This window comes from Hippichthys cyanospilos, chromosome 15, assembly GCF_059441005.1.
Source record: "Hippichthys cyanospilos isolate Australia breed blue-spotted pipefish chromosome 15, RoL_Hcya_1.0, whole genome shotgun sequence".
In the NCBI taxonomy this organism is placed as follows: domain Eukaryota; kingdom Metazoa; phylum Chordata; class Actinopteri; order Syngnathiformes; family Syngnathidae; genus Hippichthys; species Hippichthys cyanospilos.
In genome coordinates this window covers 6289935-6316152 of record NC_142383.1, presented here as the reverse complement: position 1 = coordinate 6316152, position 26218 = coordinate 6289935, and the positions used below count along the sequence as shown (strand labels likewise).

Below are 26218 nucleotides of genomic sequence, written 5' to 3'. Positions count from 1 at the left end.
ATCATTTTTAATTTATTTAGTAGGATGGACACAGGTTACATTTCTTCAGGGAGGCAGGAAATGATGATGATGGGAGTGAGTGACGGACCGAGGATTACAATTTTTGGCTTCAAGAAATGAAGGTTCAATAAAAATGAAACAAACGGTAGGGCATATATATATATATATATATATATATATATATATATATATATATATATATATATATATATATATGTGTGTGTGTGTGTGTGTGTGTTTTTCATGTATACGTGTGTGTGTGTGTGTGTACAAAGTCAAACTGGTCATCACTGGCAGGGGGAGTATAAAGAAGCTTTTACACATAAAAGTGTTACCAAGAAAAAGCTGCCATTTGTGTAAGGAGCTAATCCTGATGTTAGACAAAAAAAAAAAAAAAAAGGGGTTTTCACACCAGATCCTGTAGCCGATGTTATAACATGCCCAAGGGTGTGATTATTCAGATGCCGGTCACTGTTTGAAACGACACACAGTTACGGCCATTTCCCGCCTCACTGCGTTCAGTGTATGGGTAAATAAGCTGCTTATAGTCACAATCTTCTTTGGCGAGGGTCAGGATCATTTAAAAATGCAAACTATCTCAACTGGGCGGAAAGAATCAGGATGATCTTTAACAAGCCTTAGAAGTGAACAAAGTGACGAGCGATCCATCAACCTCACTTTAATCTAATACCATTTCTTGACCGGAAGAAAAATAATAATAATAATAATAATAAATAAGTACAGTACTTCAGGTCACATTTAACTAGGCGCAAAGTGTGAGAAGCGTATGGCAATTTCAAGCGAGATAAATCTGATCACGTTTCGCAGTGCAAAACTGACGCCTTTCATGACGCGTGATTTAAAGACCAAGCATGAAATCGACAGACCTTTCCGGTTGACAACAATTTCGGTCCCGCGGCAGTCAAAAGACATTCTTTGTTTCAAGTACGGAGCAGTGCCACATGACAAAAGTACCCCACCCTCCTAAAGACAGCTAACTTGGCTCCACTCAAATGACACCTAAAAACATTTAACCTCATTTGGAACGACCCCTTACATTTAGTGAGAAAATAAATAAATAAAAATGGAGTGAAGTTACGTGACGCCCAACACAGCCAAAATTAGCAGCTTCTGACTTCTCTGTAAAACGTCAGAAAAAAAATGGGCGTGAAGGGACAGCACGGAGAAGCAAACCAACCCTGTTGTGTGCTTGATTGGCTTGGTTGGGTAGAAAAATTAGACAACATGGCTGAAAAGTGAAGTACATAATGCAGCAGATGTGGCAGTGGTGGGTGGAAGAGAAGATCACACGCAACCGTTAGGGAATGGGATAAGCTAAGCGGGGGGAGGGAAGGAGGGCAGAGGGTTAGTATTTGAGCTCCTTGGGAACCTCCCATGAAAAGAGGACACGGCCAAAGTGACCGTAAGCGGCGGTGCGCTGGTAGATGGGTTTCTTCAGGTCTAACTCTCTGCCGTGAAAAAAAATACAAATGTGAGCAAGTCTTCAAAAATATGAAAAGGGCCAATTAAAAACCCGCAAAGATACCTCACGATGACTCCTGGACGCAGGTCGAAATTCTTCCTCACGATATCCAGCAGCTCGCTCTCATTTTTCTGGGACGTCCCGTAGTGGAAAATGGAGACGGAGAGAGGATGTGCCACCCCGATGGCGTAGGACACCTACAGCAGTTTTGAACTTGGCTCAGCCACGATATTCTTGGGCATGCTACCGTATGCTTCGCGCTCACCTGGACCAGAACACGCCTGCAAAGTCCCGCCTTCACCAGCGACTTGGCCACCCAGCGAGCGGCGTAGGCGGCCGAGCGGTCCACCTTGGTGTAGTCCTTGCCTGAAAAAGCGCCGCCTCCGTGGGCCCCCCAGCCTCCGTAAGTATCGACGATGATCTTGCGCCCGGTCAGCCCGGCGTCGCCCTGAGCGAGACGACTACAGTATTAGCACGACCATGACATGATGAAGTCATTCATCACCAGCCCTACATCCCAATTGCAGGGCACGCAGAGACCAACAACCATTCACGCACCCAATCACGCCTAGGGACAAAATAGTATGTCCAATACATCTGACGGGTATGTTTTTGAAGTGTAGGAGGAAGCTGGAGTGCGCGGACAAAACACCGGCAGGCTGGGGGTGAACATGCAAACTCCAGACAAAAATTCTGAGGCGGGCGTGCTAACCAGTGCGCCACCGAGCCGCCCCCCAGTAGAACAATATTCCCTAAACTTCTTACCATTATATTTTACCATTTTAAAATTTAAACCGTCTAGTTCATCTTTACATTTCCTATTTAAGCTTTTCAGTTTTTTTAATCTCAGATGTTTTTTGTTTTTTTTTTACTTTTACCATTTAAATCACACTTTTTGACGATTTAGATCAGGGGTGTCAACACATTTTTAGTGTGGGCCACATTGTATTAATAGTTTCTGTCAGAGGGCCAGAATGGGTAAAATAAATTTGAAGACAAGTCAGTATTTTGCGGGCCACATAAAATGATGCGGAGGGCCAGATCTGGCACCCAGGCCTCGAGTTTGACACCTGTGATTTAGATTCTACTATTAAATCGTTCACTTCATCCCAACCATTTTTTTTCATTTTAAAATAAAAATCTCTTTTTTAAAAATCTAGTTCCCATTTTGAACGATTCAAAGGTTGCATAATTAAATTGTTCACATCCCTACTTTTTTTGGTTTTCCCTAAATAAAAGCACTTTTTTTTCCCCATAATTCTCTATCATTCCCTATCTCACCACAATTCTACATAGTTCTTGCTATTGTATGTAATGCATTCCACATTATTCCACATTCTTTCCTAATTTTTCATTCAGCTTTCGGCCTAGCATTCACATGCGATTTCTCCAGAGTTCGCTACATGTAGTTACTTATTACTAATTTATATGCAGGGTTAACCTAACATTAGATTTTTTTTAAATTGCCGTGGGCGACTGTCACTCTTTGAATAATAAAGATTGACAACCCCTGTATTATGGTTATCGGGGGTTAAGAATAAATCACAAAACGAAACCAAATAAACTATTTTTTGAAAAATGGCATTGAATGAAAAGTGTCTCATGCCTTACCTGTGGCCCGCCGATGACAAAGCGACCACTGGGCTGCAGGTGATAGATGGTATTGTCATCCAGGTAGCCAGGAGGGACCACCGCTTTGACCACCTGCTCCTTCAGGCTATGACGCATCTCTTCCAGACTGACGAGCTCATCGTGTTGCACGGAAATCACAATGGTGTGGACGCGCATTGGAACCACGGCGCCGCGGTCCTGTCTATACTGGACGGTCACCTGTCAGAAAAACATTGTGGCCGTCAATAAATAAAAGACGAGAAAACTCAAGACCTGACTAGATCAAGCCCACCACATTCTAACCTTAACCCACACCGACAAAAACTCGACACAGGGGTTCAAATGCGACCTGGGTTTTAGAATCGGGTCGGAGCCACGGCAGCGTTCCGTCACGCCGTAACTCGGCCATCTTGGAATTGAGCTTGTGAGCCAGGACGATCGTGAGAGGCATGCATTCCTCTGTTTCATCGGTGGCATAGCCGAACATCAGACCCTGCGGGAGTCAAGGCTAAATCAGTTTCATATTAAAAGCATCAACGGTGCAATTCCACACCGGTGGGCCTTCTTACCTGGTCGCCGGCGCCCACGTCCTCCTCTTTGCGGTCCAGGTGAACGCCTTGAGCGATGTCGGCGGACTGCTGCTCTAAAGCCACCAGCACATTGCAGGTCTTGTAGTCAAAGCCTGCAGTGGAAAATCCAGCCTCAATCAAAGAGGAATTACTTGGCATGACAACGTTAATGTTCCTCAGTGATTAATTGATTTTATTGTTTATTTGTCTTGGCTTTTTTTTTTAAAATCAATTTCTTTGGTGGCTTCCGTCGCTCAAAACTTCCCCCGCTAACATCTACAGCACTCAAAAACAATGTGGCTATGAATAGAAGCGAGCTCGTTTACAAAAGCAGTCAATGATGTTGGCAATTTTATTTGTTGGTGTATGTCTGATATACTGAATACTGATATATGACTATATACAGTGGTGCTCATAAGAATACATTATACCTTTAGGGTAGTGCTTCTCAATTATATTTTGCCCAGAACTGTTTTACAATCCAAACGTTACATTGTTGCTAACCAAAACAGCAGAATCTACAGAAGCATAAAAGGACATTGATGTTAACAAGGCTCCTCCGCTAAATGAATAATCATCTTATATTGAGACAGTATCTCTATTGAGCGGTAGACTACTTTGGAAAAGTTTTGTGAGGGCTTAGGAGTTTGCCTTTGGAAGAATCGTCATAGCCGATGTGCTTGATGGTCTCTCGCACAATCTTCTGGTAGTCTACCACAGCCCTGGATGTGATCTCCCCGGCCAGCAGGATCATCCCCGTCTTAGCCACAGTCTCTGTTATGGTGAAAGAGATTAAGTTGAATCTTAAGTGTTAAAGCTTCTGAAGTGGAACACTCTAGCAGTACCTAAGTTAAAAAATGAAAACATGTTTAAAGTTCAACTTAGGAAGTCTTAGAACAGAAAACATTTACTCACGATTAAAAACGTCAGTGAAAGAGCAAAACAGGACTGTGTTTTGGAAAAAGACATGGAAAAAAAGGGCTGCAGGCTATGTTCCATGCCCTTTATCTGAAGATACAGCTTATAAAAGCATCCAATGGAATTTGGAGCTCCTTAGTAAGGTTCAAAGTGCTTCAGACTTAGTAGTGACAAAACGCACACAAAACAAGGTTTATTTTTGCGGCCAAAGCAAAGATTGTCAAATTATCTGACATATCAAAGGACCCCTTTGTGAGAAAAAAAATACAACAGTACACAACATTAGAATATATTTCTGTTAAAATGTTATTCAAACAAAACAAAAAAAACTTACCACATGCCACTTTGGCCTCCGGGTCTTGGGCAAGATGCGCATCCAAAACAGCATCACTTATTTGGTCACAAATCTTATCTGTAGAATGACAAATATACTTTCAAGATATTGAAAACAAAGATAAGTAAATAATGCAAGCAGTCTTGTTTTTGCGGATGAATTCCCTGGTGAAAAATTTTGGCAAACAATGATGTTCTGTTTTAATTATCTTTAAAATCTCTACTTTGGTTTATATAGTAGATATGGTGCACAACTTCACTACGTACAGAAAGTCACTGTGCCCTTCTCTTTTTAAGCATAATATTAGAAACCCCTCTTAACCCCTGAGTGCCTGGGGATTTTTCACTAGGCTGGACTCATTACAAGCCAACTCGGGCTGACTTTGAAAAGGTCATAACATCGTAAAATCTATGTACTTTTTCAACACTTCAAAATTTACAGTGGCATCTGCCCTATCCACACACACACACACACACACACACACACAATATATATATATTATATATTTCTTCTTTTTTTTTCCCGGGGGGTGTGTACAAAAAGTGTATAATAGGAAAAATAATAGCAAGATTAACTATGCTGTATATTTATATATTCGTGAAATTTAAATAGAAATATTTATTATGGCATAAATAGAATAGTATGACTTTTGAAGACTTGTGCATTATGGGAGTCCAGGCTAAGCCAGTTGAAAGCGATTGCTAGCGCCACCACCCAGTGGTTTTGGAGTATTAACACAAAAATTTCTATTGCGCCCCATTTGTGAGTTGTCGTTAAAAGGATTAATGAAAAATCGGGAGGAATGAATCAGGCTTTCAAAATGTCCAAAACTGACAAGATTTCTCATTTTGAATGGCAATAAATAAGCCCAATAGGGCTAAATTTGACACCTATAGGGTGTACCTCTTGCAAGCATTTAGAAGAAATGGCAGCGTGGCATATTGAAAGTTGTCATGTTTGGACAATATATGCACTACTTGAGCCTCCTAGTGTTTTTTTTTTTTTTTTTGTATGCTTTTCCTTTGATATCACACAGCAAAAACAACATTTCCCCTGGGAGTGAATGTGATGTAACACTGAATTAGAATTGTCAAATGGTTAAATCTTGCCGCCTGAAGTACATTTTATGGAACAGGTTAAACCACTTTCCACTATACATTTTCCAAATCATCAGTTGCATTCCAATTTGTAAAAGAAGTCAAGATAAGTTACTTAATCAAATCAACAAACTTAAATCACCGTCTCACAACAGATAAGTGAGGTAACACTCTAGCGCTAAGTTTAAAAGTTGATGTTTGTTCAGCTGCTATACGCAGTCTTGTTTTTATGCTGCAACAGCTGTCCTGAGACTGTGTTGAACTCATCAAGACTAAAACAAAACAATCCCAAACATTTATATTGGTCTGCCATGCATAGTGCACGAGCACATGTAACACTTTTGCTGGGATCAATTATTTAACATTAATTTGATCCATCTGATTTTGTCGCTGCCTCCTAATGCATTCTTTAGCAGCTGCACACGAGCAGGCTCGCAGCACCGCTGTTCTAACTTGTGTTATAAAACGTAGCTTGCAAATTTGAATTTTTTATGTTTTAAAGGATCTCAATGTGTATGGGGACATTGAGTACAGAAGCATTACACTTGGTACTACTGACTTAATTTCCGTTGGTAGTCTATTTGCATGGATCACAAGAGCTCTATTGACAAATATATCACTAGCATTTTTATTTATTCACCATTCAATGAGTCATAGACCAGTAACAGAATTTTAAAGTCTATTCTACAGCTGCAAGAGACCTGTGAAAAGCCTTTAGAATGGGAGAAGTACCTCTTTGTTCTGGTCAAAACCCGAGATGCAGCGTTCTGAATTAGCTCTAGCCGTTTGATGCTCTTTTAAGAGAGTCTGGTCAGAAGACCATTACAATAATCAAGTCTACAGGAGATAAAAGGATGGATCAGTTTCTCCTGGTCTGCTTGGGGCATGCAACTCTTCACTTTGTACGCTTTTCAGATGATAAAAGGATGTTTTATTGCTTTATTTGATATGGCTGTTGAATATCAGATCCTCTTTTCCTTTTTGCCCAAAAAAATGACCTATGGTTGTTTTGGTTTAGATGAAAAAAGGTTGGTCTATACAGTTACTTATTTGTTTTAGACTGAGATACAAGAGCGCCTTAATTAAATTGCGGTCATTTGGGGATGTTGCAGCTAGATTCAGTTGCCCGGCATCTGTCGAGCCATGACAGCCAAAATTAGAGTTCAAAACAAACACAAACTGAACAAAACCCATTGAGGGAAACCAGTCGGTTTGAGGGTCAAAAGAATGGCTTTATTTTTTAATTATTTTGTACCTCAATTTATATACTTGTCATTTTCTATTATGATTACATTTTGTCTAAATGGTACGTATAATTCAGAATAAATTATTTGTAACATACTTTAACAACCCACTTTCAAATAAAATAATTTGACATAAGGGATATATACATTAAAGAGTAAACAAAATAATACTTTTTTGGGCACAGAACCACAGATACATATAACCGAAATGCAAAATAATGAAAATGCACTATACGTTACGTTACAAGAACTTTAAATGTGTGACACCCTTGGCTTATGTTCATTCCAACCGGATATTAATGGCTGGTGAAACGGAAGTGGGGCTGGTGCAATATGTCGCAACGCCATACGAACTCGAATAATGCTCCATAATCTCAACCAAACCTTTATTTGTCGTACATAATCCGCGTATACTGAGCCAAGTAGATAAATCAGGCCGACTTAAGTTGAAATGTGTCCGAATAAGCAACGTGTTTATTGACGTGTACGGTCTGTATCTAACTAGTGAACAGCCACTTTGCTGCCGCCGCTCCGATAGATAAAAGTGATGAGTGAAAAAAAAACCCCAATGAGAAGTCAATAAAAAGTGGTTTCAAACGCTGCAAAAGGGAGTATTAAAACTCTAAGCCTCAAAATAGTCACGCCACATGACCTTCCCTCGTACACTTGAAACCAGGTGCTGTCAAACAGCACGTGCGATCTGTCTCCTATTTTAGTCCAAATAGATTCAAACTCACCAGGATGCCCTTCTCCTACAGATTCGGACGTGAAGAGGAAGCAGTCGTCGTCGGCGGACGAGTTGTTATGGAAACCGTTCAGCTGACCGTTCATTTTGAACACTGTTAGCCAACAAGCTAAGCTTAGCCTCCTCGCAAGATGATAAATTGGGGGGGGGAAACACACACACACACAAACACAAAGGCTTGAGAATTCTTGGACGCTGTTGTCCCTCACAATAAAGCCACGGGATCACCCTTGCGTTGTGCTTTTGGCGACCCGCAGCTGGTAATTATCAAAGAACTGGTCCGACTGCTTCATGCGGGGAAGCAGGAGTGGCCTATGAGGAGCGAAGCCTAATAATAAGTTGCTAGTGCGACCATGTGGTGCAGATGGGCGTGTGCATGTAAACACAGAGCTTTGGCTCAACGTGACACACTTATTGGTAAACCGTTACTGAAAACGTGATTTTCTTGATTCTGTGTGGATTCTCAGCCAGATCATGACATTCCGCAAAGTTTGAATCCAACCAAACAATTGGATTGATTTACGAAATGCGCTTTCTTGTTCTTAAAAAAACTAAAAATGGTTAAAGATGAAAAAGGAAATTCCGTCCCGATATTTACTGTATTCATACTGTGTTCAGAGTTCAGACTAAGTAATGAGAATGGCAGAAATCTCACGAAACGACGTGAGTCCACCAAATTAGATTTTGGCAAAAAATGTAATATGAAAAAATATGTCCAATATGAAATTTTCTAGTTTTTAAAGTTTTCTTTTAATTGAGATGACAGCAATAAAATTAAGATAGCGTTCACTCGAGCGCTGTTAGGCAATTTAAGTAAAGTTAGCGAAACAGTAGCGGTTAAATCCTGAGCTAAAAATAACCGAATATGAAATATTACCCGCAGGTAGACTCAGAATATGTCGCAGTAAGAGCAACCGATTCAAACAATTTTTTCCTCCTCCTTTTATTGTTGTACAAAAACAAAGGACAATAGTATATATTTCTAGCGGGATTAAGTGAAAATCTTTTGGTCTGATAAGGTTTATTTTTAAGGTCTTACCACATTTGGCAGCATGTTTTACTCTCATGATATGAAATCTCATGGACTTTGCCTTACACAACAGTGTATTAATACATTACAGTACGTACTTCCAACACTGATTATAACAGCATTGCAAACTTGGTCCTGGTCAAGAATGCAAATCCAAATGTAGAGGTTGATTTTTTTTTTTTTTTTCAAAATGAATAAAATATAATAAACTGAAATTTTCAGACTCAACGGAAGGGAAATTGCAAGAAAAATAGCAACGTAAACCTGCAATTGAAAATGTTATTGTCATTCTATGCAGCCCCACACATTAGTGTAAACATGGTACTGTAAATCGGATTTCATTTAAGGAATATGAATTAAAAAATATATATATTTATGCTTCCTGTTGTATCACTTTCCACTGATTGGCCCGTAACTTCCTTTTATATTTTATTTTATTTTTTTATTGTGAAAGACTTTACTAACACCCTTTACAAACTTTCATAGCTTGCATATGAAGCATTTTGGACATTTTTACTCATTTTGATTGGCCTTGTCTTGTCTGGCCTGGCGTGTGTCTTTCAGCTTTCACATTCACAAAGCCTCACTAATCCAAATGGTATCTCCTTCTCTTGATTAAAAAAAAAAGACATCAGGATAAGCCCCACGTATCTCTGTAAATCACTACTAGATGTTCTCTATAGATCGGTGGTGTCAACAGGTTTTCTGTCTGCTGCTGGTAACAAATGTCCAAATTATAGACTCACTTTTGTCCTGTTTACATTTGATATGCACTACTTGTACATATTGCTTAACAATCATTCACACCAATGGACAACACACGCATGACTGACAGCCGGGGTACTCAGAAAAAAAGCTGAGAATTGAACATCTGAAATGTGAGGCTGATGTGCAAACCACTAGTTCACCATGCTGTCCAAAAGGCTTCGTGTAATCAAGTGAAGTGCTGAATAAGGTACTCTCATGTTTGTCTTTATTGGCAAACACAGACAAGCAAGAAGAAGACAAATGGATTTAGTTTTTTCAGGCAAACCACACCCACCTACACACACACACACACACACACACACACACACACAAAAACTATCAGTCTGAATGTCCATTTGCTGAGTTCAGTCGAATAGCGGTACTATATGTGGTTGAGTATAGGAGGGGGTATTATTTCAAAAATGGACCGATGAGCCAGATCATTCGAAGAGTAAAAGGTATATAAATTATTTTATGAATAATAATAATGTATTTTTTAACAAGTGTTTTCTTTTATCTATGATTGTAAATTTCAGCAATTACACTTTATTCTACCATTATTTTGATTCTTCTTCTCATTTTTTTTTCGCCATATTTTGCCATTCAATTTTTGGGGCATTTCCCGACCAATTCAAAACTTCATGCTCAAAAGATCCCACTTCCTGGGTTATTATTTTTCTCATTCCTACCTTTCAGTTTTCCCATAATTTAACATTTTTTCACAATAAAAATAATAATCAATTCATTGGGGATTTAGAACATTACTTCTAATTCTAAATTTTAAATGCTAAGTTACTTCAATTCACCTTGATTTGCTACACAATCCCGTTTCTCAAACCAGTTTCATGTTTGCAACACGACAACACATTCCAACACTTCATGACTTCTGGATTTTTCCACCCTCTTTTTTAAAAATTCACTTTATCAAATATTATAAAATTTTTCCTCACAAAACATGACATTCATTTGCTATGATGCATTCAGCATTTCAGATCAAATTATTTTTACTTTCTGATGGATTCCAATCGTTTCAACTTTGACCTCGTGAGCTTATCAACATTTTTTTTTTTGCTTTGTTCCTTGTCCACATTTATGTAACTGTTCAGCTCATATAATTGTTTCCCCCAAATTTCTAAGATTAAGCAAAAAAATGATTTTTATTTGCCTGTACTTTTATCACTTTTTGACCGATTCTCATGTTCTACATTTAGACTTTTCAGCTCATCTTTACCACTCCTTCTTTTTTGAAGATACCAAAAGAAAAAATGTAAACATTTTAGAATATTTTCCTCCTCGACTTTCAACGTTTTGATAGATTCCAACATTTTAACTTTGTTAAGGTTATTTGTACCCCAAATGGTTTCCCCAAATTTCTAAATGAAAGCAAAAAACAACAAAAAAAATAATTTCATTTCACATGATTCCACATCGTTCAATCATATGATTCAAAATCACATTACGTATATCCCCCAAATCCAAAGCATTCCACATCATTCCACATGCTTCCTTAATTTGAGTATATTTATTATTTCACAAATATATTATTAATATAATATGTTGTTTAATATAAATTAATCAATTAAAATGAAACACATTTTAACTATCAGATTAATGTGGAAAAAGACGATGCCGTTCCTAATGCTTTAGATTAATGTTAATGTTACAAATGCCGCCTGGTGTTTATTGTAAAAAAAAAAAAACGGTGTTCCAAACGCGTTGTAGGCCATAACTCAAAACAAAGGTGGATTAGCGTTGTATGATCTCATCTCACCTCATTTTACTTCTACACATAGCTCACTCGCAATGTGTCTTGATGGTAACTTCCCGGACAGCCAACTTTGTTTGGACAGGGGGAAAAGTTTGATTCTTTCTCTTTTTTGACCCAAACCTTAGATTGACTGCTCGCGTCCTACCTCGTGCGACATCACATAAAATTAGTCGTGAAACTAGCATATGGTAACATGTTAGCCATCTTAACCGCCGTAGTTAGCCGCAGTAGCGAAGTTACAGTGGTAGTGAAGCCGACAAACCAATAAGAGTTTGCTGCCCACCCATCCACTTTACCGCTCATACATTCACATTTCACACCATGAGAGTCAGCAAAATAAACCACTCATATATTGTTGGTGACTCAATTCGCAATCCATTCCATTCGAATTTAAGCTAACGCTATGAATACCGACCAACAAGGAGGATTACATTTAAAACTTCATTTAAAAACTAATCCCAACGGCATATATCTAACACTTGCTTCAAGACAAAGGCTGACACAGTTCCCCACCACATACATAAATACACCTGATTGATTTTGACTCGCCTGCATGTCACATTCAACGTGTGCGTCTCGTCAGTCTATAAAAGCACTTGTTAAAGGGATATGACTCCCGGATAAACACAGTGTGAGATGTTTCGGGAAGAGGATTGCAGGCTTGCACGCGCATTACATTCATTTCCGTCTCCTTTATGAAGGGTTGTTTCCCCCTACACGTCCGAGTTGTTTGAGCCCCGTGGGGCTTACCTGAGCGGGCCTATGCTCCCCTAACATGGCGGCGATTAAAGCCTCCGGTGCCGTAACCCCGCTGCCCGGAGACACGGGGCTCCGGGGACTGAGAGGACTGACCGCCGGAGGCGACAAAGAGCCGGCGGAAAAGAGTCGTTCCTTTTTTGAGGTGCAACTAGGTGAGCGGCTACCTGTATCTTTGGGGAGGGGACGCAGGCTGAGGCCCTGCAGGGAGGGGAGAGGGTTGGACGAGAGAGTCGGGACGGCGGGGCTGCGGCTTCGACGGTGGCGGCAGGGATGATGCTTCGTGGGTTTGGGGCTCGGGCTACGGGAGTTCGGAGCCAGTAGGACCAGGGTGCTGTCATCTTCAGAACTTATCTCGGAGCTGTCGGAGCGCTGTGCCGATGGGCTGCGGATTGGAAGCTTGATCTGTTCGGGATAAGAGCGGACTTTAAAAGGGGGCTCAGCTCAAAAGGTTTCTCTGTTATATTCGATCACTTCCTCACTCATTTCAACCCAATATTCTAATTAATATTGCTTAGGGATGGCATTTAACATAAAATGATGCCCAATGCAAATTTTCCAGTTCTCAGAATTTTCTTTTTTATTCGGCAGAGAGCGAGAAAATGAATGATTTAACGTGCAAATGTAAACACGAGAGTCAATTTTGTTACAGCCTCATCTTTCAGCTGCAGCTGATAAACTTTAACAAAATACATGCAACTCTGTTAGCTGCGATGTTTGGCGCAATTTCTTTGTGGTGTTTCCAAACTGTATTTGGCTGATATGACAATATTTCTATAACCGGAAAACAAAAATACAGTATCATCTTGGAAGTAGTGGTAATAAGTGTAATTTAGAGTGATCGCGATAGACTATACCTGGATGTTTGTTGACAATCCAACAATGCTGTTCATATTATGACTGAAGAAACCAAGGATGTATTCGCAATCACCTCTAGGCAAGTCCTCCTCTGAAAAAGACACCTGGGAAGAGCAGGGGAAAACAAAAAAAAAAACAGAAATGATTTCTGATCCCAGAGTCGTGAATAACAATACAGTAGGTGGCCCACCTGTCCTGAATGCTCCCCTTTGGCCCACATATATGCTTGGTAATCTTTGTGGTGTCTGAATCCAACCTGCGTGCAGACACACAAGCAAAATAAAAATCAAATCAAAACACAGGACAAACCATCTTACCTTGTATATTGCAATCCAGTCCCATGAACTGCGATGATAATTGGATGCAAATGTGAACTTGACTGTGGCATCGGAAACTTTGAACCATTCCTTGTAGACCTGCATCTCCACCAGAGGCATGTCCACCCTGAATGGAAACTACAACAAAAGACTTAATTCCGAAATATGTAATTCATCAAAACATTGTTGTAACACGATGAGAGCAGAGTCGTAGAGAAAGACATTTCTGGGACAAAAGTCACCATCATTTGAGAATACGCAACATTCTGAACCAGATGCTGACTTCTTTCTATAAATATTCTGCTGACATTCTCATAACAGTAGTACACCACATTTAATTTTTTCCCCCTATAATGAGGTCATTTTGATCAAATCAACCCTTCACATAACACATCATTCATAGAGAGTACATTTTAGACTTTTTTTTCACACAGCTTATTTCATGTGCTATCTTTTTATTATGGTAGCACTCAAGTTACATAAAAAGACTGACTGTATTCACATTTACAGTAAGTCTGTTTTTTTTTTCATATTTCAACATAATTCATTTTCAATGGCATATAATTCATATAATACTGAAAATGATATTTTTTTAAATTCGATGTTTTACAGATAAATATAACATTACAACTTTGCTCGTGCTGCAACTTTTTCTATCATAATATAATGTAATTCTCATAAATTTATGACACTTTTCCTGTAGTTTCAATATTCTACAATGGCTATTTATTAAATTGCGTCACATTTCCGCATACAGTATTTCTGCCGGGCTTGCAAACAGCTTCTACCAACAGGCCATCCGGATTCTGAGCAAATCTCTCACACACTAATCTGCCTCATCACCAGTCATTTTACCGTGTTCACCTTACAACCCTGCACAGTGCAGGAAAGCTGCTAAATACATACTATTTTGCACTATATGATATTATGCACTATCATCCTCATATGTATACTGTTTCTTTCTCTCCATCTACTCCATAATATGCTCAGAATGTAAGTACTGTATATTCATTCATTCGTGGTTTATTATTACTGCCCTTATTGCTCTATTACTGTTTTTTGTTTTGTTTTTATTGCTTACCTTAATATTTGCTCAATTATGGAACGTAGTCTGTTCAGGGAAGTGAACAGAATAAGAATTTCATTGTGTGGTATTACTATGCATATGACAATAAAACTCTTGAACCTTGAAGGTATATACCCTATGTAAAATTCCAACTTTATTCTCATTAAATTACCGGTAGACTTTTTTTTGCTTAATTTTGCCATTTTGTTATCATAAAATTGTAACAGCTTTGGTCTGCGATGTCATGTTCTGTTGTGGGTTACTGTTTCTTTTTTTTTCTTCGTTTTTTTCAAGTTGTGGGTTTGTTCTTGTCTTGTCTATTTGGTTTCCCTCGTGTATGTCCTCATTAGCATGATTTGTTTCCACCTGTCTGTGTACCTGCCCTCCTCGTGTTATCCAATCAGCTTCCTGTGCCTTTTGTTTCTCTCCAGCTGTTTCAAGTTTCCTCGTTAAGTGTGAGGTTTATTTAAGTCCTCAGTTTGTGTTCAGTCAGTTGTCGGGTCGTTGTCAATTTTTTTGTGTACAGTATGTCGCTGCGTTTTTCTGTTCTCTGAATCTGCTACCTCCTTGTTACCCTGTGAATTTGTTTTCTGTTCCAAATTTGGTTTGTTACTTTTAATACACTTTTGTTCCTGTTTGTCCTGCCTCAGTTCTGTATTAAATCTTCATTATTTCTTCGTAATTTTGTGAACACGTTTTCAAAGCAATGTTATGTTTTTCTTTTTTTTATGTCTTATGTGACGCATATTTACTCACATGTAGAGAAAACATGGCCGACACAGGCTTGTGATCACTGATGGTGAAAGCCATGTGGCTCCTGTATTCGTGCTGCGTCACTTTGGTCACACCACCCAGCCAGGAGGTCAAACCCCTCTGAAGTGCTGCATTGTGGGTAGGAACAGGGGAGCCGGTTCGACGGAGGCGCCAGAGGATACGATCGGTCCACGCGGGCTTCCTCTTTTTAGCGCTGAACCACATGTGGAAACGTTAAAATCACAATTTGGCCCAAAAAAGGAGCGTACAAGGAAAGAGTAAGGTACCAAATGATATGAGTGAGACGGTCGCACCTTGTGTCATAGGTGTGTGTCCCTACATCAAACTTGTATGTTGGCGGGAATTTTAGTGGACCTTCCAAGAAACCTTCCAGGATGGATTCTGTGCTTTTCGCCATGTTGAGCTGGGGCAAAAAGATAAACCTTATCACATAAGCTCATTTTCCAATAATGCTTTGCTTAAAAGCTGCTATGCTGCCACCTGCTGCTCTACTCTTGTCAGTAGAAAGCTTACATGCGTATATGTCATACAGTACAGCAGGCAACCTTAAACACAATGTGAACGAATGCTATTTACCTTATTTGAAAACATTAAAAATGTGTTGTGGGGATAAAGCTGGAACAGATTAATGGTATTTTCATTCATTTGATTATTTAAAAATGATTTGAGTGTTTTGAGTTATGACTGTGGTTATACTGTACTACAAATTATACAGTGCACGGATTACAAATTATTCATTGTACAATTTCATGTTTTAAAATTTCCACAAAATTACGATTTAAATTACATCTTTTAGGATAGAAAACCTAAATTGGAATTGGTTACACCTTGCACTATTACAGCTTAATTTTTGTGCATTATTGTATTCTTATTTTCATTTAAATATTTTATATCCAAAAACAAATTAAAATACTTTTCTAGAAAATCAAGCGTCACAGTAATAAAATCTTACTGTACAAAAAGATACTTTTTAACTCATACAATTAAAATGTAACATTTTTTATTTAATTTAGCATAATACCATACCATACTAAATACTATGTAGCAATGAAGAAGCTCACCTGATCTCGCTCCCACAGTAGAGGTAGCTTATTGCTGTCGATTGCACATTTCACTACATGGATGTCTAAGTCTTCAATTCGGAAATTTAAATCTCCAAACCAAAAGACGACGCTAGGGAAACACAACATATTGCATGCGGTCTTCAAACATTTTCTGCTGTTTCCTGGTGTGTATTTTAAAACATGTAAAACATTAACAAAAGCCACCCACTCATGATCCAGCACCCCTGTGGCAGCCCCTCCTTCAAATTGCTGCTGCTGCAGGATGCTCTCAAAGTCCTCCATCCTCTGCTCCAGGTTCCTCATGTGAGCGGGCAGGTGACAGTTGAGGAAGCACACGGGGTGTCCAAACACGGTCATCCTTGCGCTCACGCCACCTTTGTTACCCTGCAGGAAGAGCATAGAGCAGCAACCTTTCCAATGGCATGAAGAGCACCAACACACCCGCATTGCTAGTTTCATACTGTACAGTGTATGACTTATTTCATGAATCAAAATGTTATCTATCTATCTATCTATCTATCTATCTATCTATCTATCTATCTATCTATCTATCTATCTATCTATCTATCTATCTATCTATCTATCTATCTATCTATCTATCTATCTATCTCACATTTAATCTGCATCTAATGTTGATACAAAGGCAGAAGTATCACACATTTAATCAGTTGAATGGAAATGTACATTCAATACAAGGTAATATATACAGTACATATATCATCCATCCATCCATTTTCTATAGCCACTTATCCTCAGAAGGGTCGCAAGCTTGCTGGTGCCTATCCCAGCTGACTTTGGGCGGTAGGTGGGGGACACCCGGAACTGGTTGCTAGCCAATTGCAGGGCACACAGAGTCAAACAACCATTCACGCACCCAATCACATCTAAGGACAATTTAGTATGTCCAATACACCTGCCATGCACGTTTTTCCAGTGTGGAGGGAAACCGGAGAGAACAAATGGGGGATTGGGGAGAACATGCAATCTCCATACAGGATGGAGGGAGCGAGCTGGATTTGAACTTGGGTCTTGAACTGTGAGGCATACACACATTCAATACAAGGTGCTATACTGTAAATACAGTATATACACACATATTGTTAAAGTTCATTTAATCTAGCCAACAAACTACAAACTACATATCATAGATGGACTGCCTAATAGCTTTAATGCTTAATTCAAGCAACTGTTATTTGAATACAAACGGTGGAGCAACACCTGCAGACAGATCAAAGACATATATTGTTTTTGTTCTATTGCAGGGGTGTCCAAAGTTGGTCTTCGAGGGATGGTATCCTGCATGTTTTCCAGGTGTCTTTACCTGACACCTGATTCGAATGACAAGCTCATCAGAAAGCTCTACAGATAACAAACCTGATCGTTTGAATCTGGTGTTGCGTATATGCTCTATGGAGTACAATATTGTGGCCCACCGAGGTATGATTGCGACAATCTCTATTTACTCGTGCTGTATAATATTGCGTGCAAAAGGAGCAGCACAACCTAAACCCACTTTTATTATTGACGTTGTATTCAACAATGCCACTGTTTGCTTTGAAAAGTACATGCACTACTACATTAGAGAGTGCTAGCTTTCATTTTGACATTTTTTTTTAACATTAGTAAAGATATACATGTACAGGATTGGGATTTTCTTGTCATTTATTTTCAATAATTGCTTCACTGATACAATATTTGAAGAAATAATCAGTCCACACTAGGCTCAAAAGTATGCCCATCAATCAAATCAATTATCGTTTTATACTAATGCAGTATCATAATGCCTAAAAGGGTGTTATGTTCAGAATTCATTCAAAATTCAAAGGAACTAAATGAAAACAAGCCTTGAGAGAATAGTAAATGAAGCTTTGACGAAGGTCTGTGCCATTTGAGTGCTCTCGTTTTCACAGCGGCAAGCCAGACGCCTGCTGCAGCACTGACCTCAATAAGAAGGAGACTGCAGCATCACACCGTTGTGACGCCGACATCAACACCGTGAGGAAGGTCACGAGCTGACATCTCCACACTCACACGTGCAAACACCTGCTGCCATGTTCCACTTTTTAAAGCCCCGCTCATTCCACCGTACTGGCGTTCTGCTCTGCACGCGATAGCAAATTGTGCAAGGTCATAAATTCGAAAGCGATGTGGCTCGTACCCAACATCCTCCGAGTCCTGTACGAGTGCTTTGTGTCTGCACGCCTCGGAGGAACGGAAGATGGACGAACTTGGAGAAGACCAGCAGTAGCACGCCCTGCATTCGCTGAGACGCCACCTAGATGCAAGCACGGGAGAACACATTTATGAGCAATACACAATACTTTCAAAATTGGAGGCTATTACAATAGTATCCATCCCTCCATTTTCTCTACCATGTCCACACGAGGGTCGCAGGTGTGCATAATATTTATATTGTATAGTAAGAATTCTATGTAAAATTGCAATTTAAAATTTTTGCTTTTTGTTTTTACACATTTTGTTTTTTTGCTTTTTGTTTTTGTTCAAAATAAAGTCATTGATTCCTTTTTTGACGGGTTGTCCATTTTAACCCGATAAAATAATAAGATAAATATGGGAGTTAACAATGCAATTCGTGTCAATCAAAATAGTATGACAAATATGCGAGTTAACAATGGAATTATTGTTTTCAAATTTCTAAAACAATTCATCCATTCATCCATCCATCCTCTTTGCCAAAGTAATTCACAGTGAATGAATGAACTAATAAAGTGATGTATTTTGTATCAAACGATTATAGGTATACATGAAGCCAAAATATTCTGTTTTGGTATAATTTTAATCCGGAGATTTTGTAATTTAATTATAATAATACAACAATAATTAAATGAAAATAATACAACTATAATATAATAATTAATTTATTTTAAAAAATAAATTAATAATAAACTATTATTAGAATTGTCCCTGTACTTTCAATAATACAAAAAAAAACTGGTATGGCGAGTAGGGTACCAGATTTATTTATTTATTTATTAAATATTGTTCATTTTCTTTCATTATTTTTTTTCCCCATTTATTTAATTATTTAAGCATAATCAGTAACCTTCATTGAAGTCATCTTTCTCTAAAAACAAAACAAAACATATATTTGGTCCCATTAAACATAGTAAATTTCATAGTGCATTTTAGTCCAATAAAGAGACAAAAATCAGCCCAATCTAAATACAGTAATTTTGATTAGTAAAACCTAACTTGAAGAGTAAAATATTGTAAATTCAAGTGAAAATTTTACTGCTGAGGCTGGCACCAAATGTAAAGTAGTCTTTTTCGAGTTCAATGTACACTAGAAATTTACAGTGTATGAAATGTATTGTGTAATATGTAATGTGCACTGGCAATACATGCATAGATGAAGAGATTTATATAGAGCTATTTTCCTGATTTAAAATCACAATACAAACATATAGCAAGGTACCACTGTAGCTGGTGTAAGGATTGGGTGGGGGAAGGATCCGAGAGGGTTTGAGTATACTTGCTTTACACATCTAATTTAATGTTTGTTTGTTTGTTTTTTGCGAAGGTTTTGCTTATAAACAAGACATGCAGTAACGCTGCTAAGTTTTTACCAACCAGGACATATCCAAAGGGGCTGAGCGTATCCATGCAGAGCTCACTCCACTGATCGGAGAAAAGAGCATCCTTCAGTCGCTTGTTAATCATGGAGTTTACCTCCTGCAGCCTGCTCGGTGCCAAAATTGAAAATCAAAGAAAAGAAATGGTCAGCAGATGAGCGAGTGGGCCCCCTGGCAAAGCCACTCTGCTTACCCAACAACAAACATGTCAACACTCCCATCTGACACGTTGGGCCCAAACAGAGCGCTGACATCATCCGGTGGGACGGCCGAGCCCACGTTCCATGTGGCGATGTGGACCCTGTGACAGTGCGCGCGCCGGATTAGCTTTCAGACAGTCAACGTGTAAGCTCAAACTCTAAGTATGGTTGAATCCAGAGAGGGAAAAAAAAAAAGGGTAAGCACGATTAATCCCTCTTTTTTACCTCAGTAATGTAAAAAGAGTTTGCGGTGCATGTGTTACATAACACTAAGCCATATCAGACAGTAATGTATCACTGGTGTCGGGTCAGAACCTCATAAGCAACATTTTGGCGCATGTGTTTGTTTGTTTGGGTTTGTTTGTTTTTCAATTACTTCTGGTCAGTTCATATTTTGGGATGTTATTTTTCCAAACTTTTAACCGGCGTTGAAAATCTTTTTATAATAGCCATGGAGATCATTGGTGCATTTTTGCCATTTTGAAAAATATCGCATTGGGTTTTTAAGAAAGATATGATGGCTGGTAATAAATCGATTTTAAACGGTGTTATCATCAGGAAAATATTTATTTAAACTTTCAGTAAATTTTAGAGGAAGAGATTCTGCTGACCCTGGCAACACTGCAATGTTTTTTTTTAATGTAACCAGATAGATTACCTTTCAACATTTGCGTTATTTTAAAAAAAAAAAAAACACTTAAACAAAAACAAACTATGTGGGGTTATTTCATTGTTTAAGTTTTCATGTAACTTTATAAGACATGCTAATGACCCTGGGAGCTGCCAGAACTTGTTGTTAGCCCTTTACAAACACTATATTTTGTCTAAAATGTATATTATAAATTCATGCCTAATGCTTAAAGACATTTCAACAAAGTTAAGAGTTTTGGAGCTTGTATTTTTATTGTTATGGGAAATTTGATTGAAAATTAATATGTATGCGCCAAATAAACGCTACCAGCTTCCTTGACTATTAATATTCAGTAGGGATTAAATTAATTTTTTGGTGGCTGGTTTGAGTCTTTTTGACTTTACTTTCATTCCAGTCACATCACAGGGCCTCCACCATTGGAAAAAAAAATCATAATCAATGGCTATTTGAAGAGGCTAAGAAACGCTAATCATTGACACTGTCATTGTATGATAGGGCACAATCTCCAGCGGTGGCCTTTGCTGCTAACTTCCGAATGGAAGTAGTGCACGTGGTGCATTCAAGCGGCGTCAGATATTTCAAAGCGGTGTCAGATATTTCCAACTCAGACAAAAAAAGTGTTATTGTATTAACGTTAATAACAGCAAATTCCTAAATAATGTGGGCTTCCTATTGAGCTATAAAAGCTTACATATATCACAAAGAATTTAAATTTAATTTGTCATTTACATTACAAACCTGATATTACTCTTTTCATGAAGTCAATTGGCTGCTGTGTGTAAAAAATAAATAAATAAAAAAATCCATTGTTTAGAGTTTCACGTTTCGGCTAAGCATTTCTTAATGTTGGGTTCTGATTTTGGCCAAACATTTTTATTTCTGTGCATACCTAATATTTGAGTATCGGTATTGGCCCTGAAAAAAATCTATCTGTCTATTTCTACTTGACGATGTCATCCTAACGGTTGAACAAATTCGCCATTTTTGGGGTCAACTAAAACGTGACAATTTTGGAGATACGTACAAGCATTCCATAAATGCCAGTCAGACAATAGCGAGACTGATCAGTCGAGTTTCACTTTCACTTCAGTGGTGACTTAAGTTACCTAATAACATGATGCTCAACTTCATTTTTGAAACCTGGCATTTTAACAGGGGTGTGTAGACATTTTATATCCAGTATAGCATCTATTTCCTGACCTCCGCGTTCCCTGTAAAGCAAGTTATAATGTATTAAACTGTGCGGCTTCTGTTGATGGGCGAGCAAGTCGATGGGAAGGCTGCCAAGTGGATTTATTGCAGCTCCGTTACTCTCTCTGCAAGAAGCTTTTAGAGAAAAGAGCCACTTTGATTCATCGGGCGCCTTGGGGCGCACGCTATCTTGCTTACTGCGGCTGTATTTGAAAACAACACGGAGCCTTGTACGCAACTGCTAGACAGACGGGACTTAACAGACACTAGTGTCAATAGAGACGTCTATAGCTATCGTGTCACCTGAAGTCATGGTCACCACCGGCGGTCTTGACACTTTGCGCTTGCGTTGCAGTGGCAGGTGCTGGAGGACTGAGACTTGATTTAGGGCTCAAGGAGGCCTGTGGTCTGTGAGGAGGCTCAGAGGACTCCGACGGGGACCGAGGGAGGACGTTTGCGCTCTGAGGTCCCGGTATGCACACCGGGATTAAATCTATATCCTTGGTGGGGACCCTGGTGGGTCTAGGAACGGCTTTCATCCCGAGGGCGGTAGGTCTCGGTCGGCTTATGTTGGTCAGCGTCGCGGGGGCCGACCCGGACTTGATTTGGTCTCTCGATGCGGGAGGGTTTAGTGTAACGATGTTGTCTTGCGCGGTCCCTGGTGAGGCAACAGGTGGTCCTCGAGGTGGACCTGGACCCGGTATGGCTTGTGCACAGGGTCCGGGTTGCACTTGGGGACCATGAGGGAGTGCGGTCGTGGCTTTCTGCCTTGTGTGATCCATTATCCTGCGCAGAAAGGCCTTCAATAAAAGCCGGAAAACATCGACGGCTGAATTGTGTAAAAGCAGAAATCACAAAGAGTTCAAGTTCTACAAGGTGAGGATTTACGCAACAGCTCCTGCTTCGTGATTACAAATCATTGCTCGATAACATTTTATTATATAGTCATTTCAATATAGTCAATCAATATAATAATAATAACGATATAATAATACAAACATAATCCGTCCATTATTTTATCAATCAATCGATGAATCAGATGTTACAAAAACATGTTTCCATTTCTAATTTTCTTTAACAAAAATAATTGGTGATTAATTGGATTTTCAATTAACTACGCAATGGTATGGTTTATTTTTTAAATGTACCGGGACTTCACATGAGCCCACCTTATGTCACATCCGGGCATTGTGAATGAAGACATAGAGGGTAGTGGAATCAAATGCAGGAAACAGGAAACAAGGTGAATTAAAAAAAAAACAATAGTTTAATTGGAAAAGGGACCAAAAAACGGAGGTAGTAGACAGAATACAAAGTAAAAACCAAGAACTCAGAAAAGGCCCATTACAAAAATAAAGATCAACGGACCCGGGAGAAAACAAGAACATAACTAACAGGGACTAGCGAAACTTTGGTTGATTGACAGCATGACAAAATGACAATAACCTACCAAGAACTGAAATGAAACTGGAGGCTAAATACCCACACAACTAACGAGACAACACGAGACAGCTGGACAGGAAACAATTGGCTGAGGGAGCTGATTGGTCAACACACAGGGGCAGGATGTATTGTATTATAAGGACTGGTGGACACAATGGCACTGAAAAACTGTCAAGGGGAACAGAAACATGAGCAAAAACCCAAAAAAAAGAAACCAGAAAACCCTGATAAACCACAACAACAAAAACCCCACCAAATCAAACAGAACATGACATCTAGTATCGTTTTTCTTTTTCAACTCCTTCAGTAATTTGGGTAGGCTACAATAAATAAATAAATAAAATGACTAGATTAGAAAGACTAAAACAAGTTATTTATGCTGTCACTGTAGGAGACGCCACAGGTCTCAACAGGCGACAACTAGCTGTGAACATTGCGCATAAGACATGGGGTGTATTCAAATGCATTTCAACATTTCAAACTGGCAGAATTTATTTACTTGTTTTTTTTTGCTATTACCTAGGCTTACTTATTAATTGCATGAGTTAATGATCTATGATGATTCTAGTGGCATTTAGTGACATTTCCATACAAAAGCCAGCGCTGGGCCGACTGTCAACAAGGTAGGTTGCGTTGTACAATTTCTCGTGAATTAACCATATGGTACTGCGGAAATATATTGATAATATGCGCTTTATATGTGTGTTACTATAGATTCCACTGATTACTATGTATTGTAGGTGTTTGGTGATTATTCTCACTTCTCTGACACATTTTTTGTACAAGTATTGTGGTCTATGAGATATACAGTCCCAGTGGTATTCTTGGTGGAAATGGAAGTGGGAATTTTTTTAACTAATTTTCCACGTATAGACTGAGTTTTCTTTAATTTTAATAATAATTGGTAGTGAAAGGGTTAAAGCAACTTGTCCTGCCCGCCCCCTCCTCTCCTGCTTGGAAAAGGGGCCAGGTGAGGATGACTGAATGTGATGCTGTATGGACCAATTTGGACAAGATCTGAGGTGCGCTTCGCCTTTGAACTATAAGGAGAGATCAGGTACAGTGCGACATGTGTACGCTAACACAGAGGACAATTTAGTGTCCTGTGTGTAAGGACGCAAGCACAAGGCAAGCATGCAATTCCAAGCTGAGATTCATACCAAGAACTTTAAAAATGTGAGACAAATGATCGAAGCACTAGACTGATCAGACTTATCCAAGTCTTCTATCGTTTTTTTTTTTTCTTGAATGACGCCACTAACCGAACCCCCCAGACATCCACTGATGATGCCATCATGAGTCTGCAAATGAGAGGTGAGGAACTAAGTTTGGACCTCTGTCCTGTTGCCGAACAATGTTAATTAGAAGCTGACCTCCTTTTGAATGGCAACGGAGGACAAATGCAATCTTGTTGTGTACAGACAGGTCAAAAGGTAAGACTCTCCATTGCCCTACAATCACCCCCCACCGCCACTCTTTTGTTTACCCGAGCACCTTTTAAATCATTCATGACATGCAAATTAGTATCTAGAAAGGCTCGAATCCGCATGAACATGTTACAGTCATACCTTGAAAGGCAGAATCTTAAATGCAGCTCCACAATGGAACTCTTGAAACGGTGATGTTCAGATGTGAAAACTATTCATCACATTTGTCCTACCTTTCATGCGTCCTCTTGCAAGGTGAAGCGCCGAGCAGCACAGCTCATAAATTCCTTATGGGAGGACAGGCGACCGGACCGCGGAGACCTGCTTGTGTTGCTGGTGGTACGCGGTTCACCCGGCTGTCGGGACAGGAGGCGGTCACGTGATTTTGTGCATGTTGATTGATGATGATGCTGACGGTGATGTGGAGGAGGATTGCAGCTGATCCGATTTAATATTGCACCGTGCAGCTGGGCACAGCATCCTGCACGTCAACCGCCCTACCTCGCGCTACCTCTCTAGCTCGCTCACTCAATCACTCACTCTCCCAGTGACGCATGCATCTGAAATGTAGTAAAGAAAGACCATTAGATCAATACTTTAATCTTACGCAAATAAAACATGAATCACTGCAAATAAATAAAAGAAAAAATGTGGTATAAGAAATTAATAAATAAACACGTAAATAAAAGCCCCAACAACGAACAAAACAAAAAAAATATTAGAACGTTCGCTTGTGCTTGTTAAAAAGCCACGATGTGAAAATAAATGAACAAAAATGAGTCACATGGGAAACATAAAAATGATATGAATTCACAAGAAATCTCATACAATGCCACAGAAAGTCACGGTCTTTTTACTAGCCACTCTTGTCGTTAGCATAAAAATTGTCATTAGCATTAGCAATGTCCCTTACACCGTCTTCGATCAGGTAAAAAAAAAATAAAGTCCGTGCATCAGTCAGAACCGCTGCTCAAAATATAAGCGATTTCATTCTGACTTTGACAAGATCGCTAATTTTGATTTTGTATTTATTTGTGAATTTTTCCAAAAGAAAATCGTGGAATTTGATGGTAAACACCTGGCCACTCGTTTAAATTTTTGTGTAAAATGCATTACATTTGACCCCTTAAGCTTAGCACTGTTGAAAAAAAGTAATACAATGCCCCATCATTCATCCATCCACAATTTAGAGTGCCTATCCTCGTATAATAAAATTGAATAATAAAAGTATTAACAGACCCAAGGATTTGACCGCACTGACGAGAACAGATTGTTACTGACATCTAGTGGTTGTTGACAGAATAGCAATTTATCCCCGCCTCCTCTTATTA

At 39.1% G+C, this 26218-nt stretch overlaps 2 protein-coding genes across 2 annotated transcripts; both read right to left on the bottom strand.

The window, feature by feature from the left end:
* Positions 1 to 175: 175 nt before the first annotated feature.
* mat2aa (methionine adenosyltransferase 2Aa) lies at positions 176 to 8313 on the bottom strand. Its single transcript, XM_088434898.1, has 9 exons — positions 7994 to 8313; positions 4916 to 4993; positions 4315 to 4437; positions 3664 to 3776; positions 3444 to 3587; positions 3095 to 3313; positions 1749 to 1931; positions 1547 to 1680; positions 176 to 1469 (listed from the first exon to the last, which is right to left on the bottom strand). The coding sequence occupies exons 1-9, from the start codon at positions 8085 to 8087 to the stop codon at positions 1367 to 1369; spliced, it is 1191 nt and encodes a 396-aa protein (XP_088291024.1). The 5' UTR covers positions 8088 to 8313; the 3' UTR covers positions 176 to 1366.
* A 1674-nt stretch (positions 8314 to 9987) lies between these two features.
* inpp5ja (inositol polyphosphate-5-phosphatase Ja) lies at positions 9988 to 25447 on the bottom strand. Its single transcript, XM_088434158.1, has 13 exons — positions 25121 to 25447; positions 22321 to 22803; positions 20168 to 20275; positions 19973 to 20081; positions 18540 to 18656; positions 16590 to 16765; positions 16379 to 16490; positions 15611 to 15720; positions 15300 to 15510; positions 13478 to 13615; positions 13351 to 13416; positions 13160 to 13264; positions 9988 to 12707 (listed from the first exon to the last, which is right to left on the bottom strand). Exons 2-13 carry the CDS (start codon positions 22797 to 22799, stop codon positions 12240 to 12242), a joined length of 2199 nt encoding a protein of 732 aa, XP_088290284.1. The 5' UTR covers positions 22800 to 22803; positions 25121 to 25447; the 3' UTR covers positions 9988 to 12239.
* Between the last annotated feature and the right edge of the window lie 771 nt (positions 25448 to 26218).

What these genes read in the sequence shown, in the direction of transcription:
- inpp5ja (XM_088434158.1), bottom strand. Translation starts at nt 22,799, where the DNA reads ATGGATCACACAAGGCAGAAAGCCACGACCGCACTCCCTCATGGTCCC. An exon ending in CGGCCATGTTTTCTCTACAT is followed by an intron (nt 13,616 to 15,299) that starts GTGAGTAAATAT and finishes CTTTTGTTGTAG; the next exon opens with TTTCCATTCAGGGTGGACAT. An exon ending in GATTGTCAACAAACATCCAG is followed by an intron (nt 12,708 to 13,159) that starts GTATAGTCTATC and finishes TATCCCGAACAG; the next exon opens with ATCAAGCTTCCAATCCGCAG.
- mat2aa (XM_088434898.1), bottom strand. Translation starts at nt 8,087, where the DNA reads ATGAACGGTCAGCTGAACGGTTTCCATAACAACTCGTCCGCCGACGAC. An exon ending in TGTAGGAGAAGGGCATCCTG is followed by an intron (nt 4,994 to 7,993) that starts GTGAGTTTGAAT and finishes GTCATTCTACAG; the next exon opens with ATAAGATTTGTGACCAAATA. An exon ending in GACCCGATTCTAAAACCCAG is followed by an intron (nt 3,314 to 3,443) that starts GTCGCATTTGAA and finishes TTTTTCTGACAG; the next exon opens with GTGACCGTCCAGTATAGACA.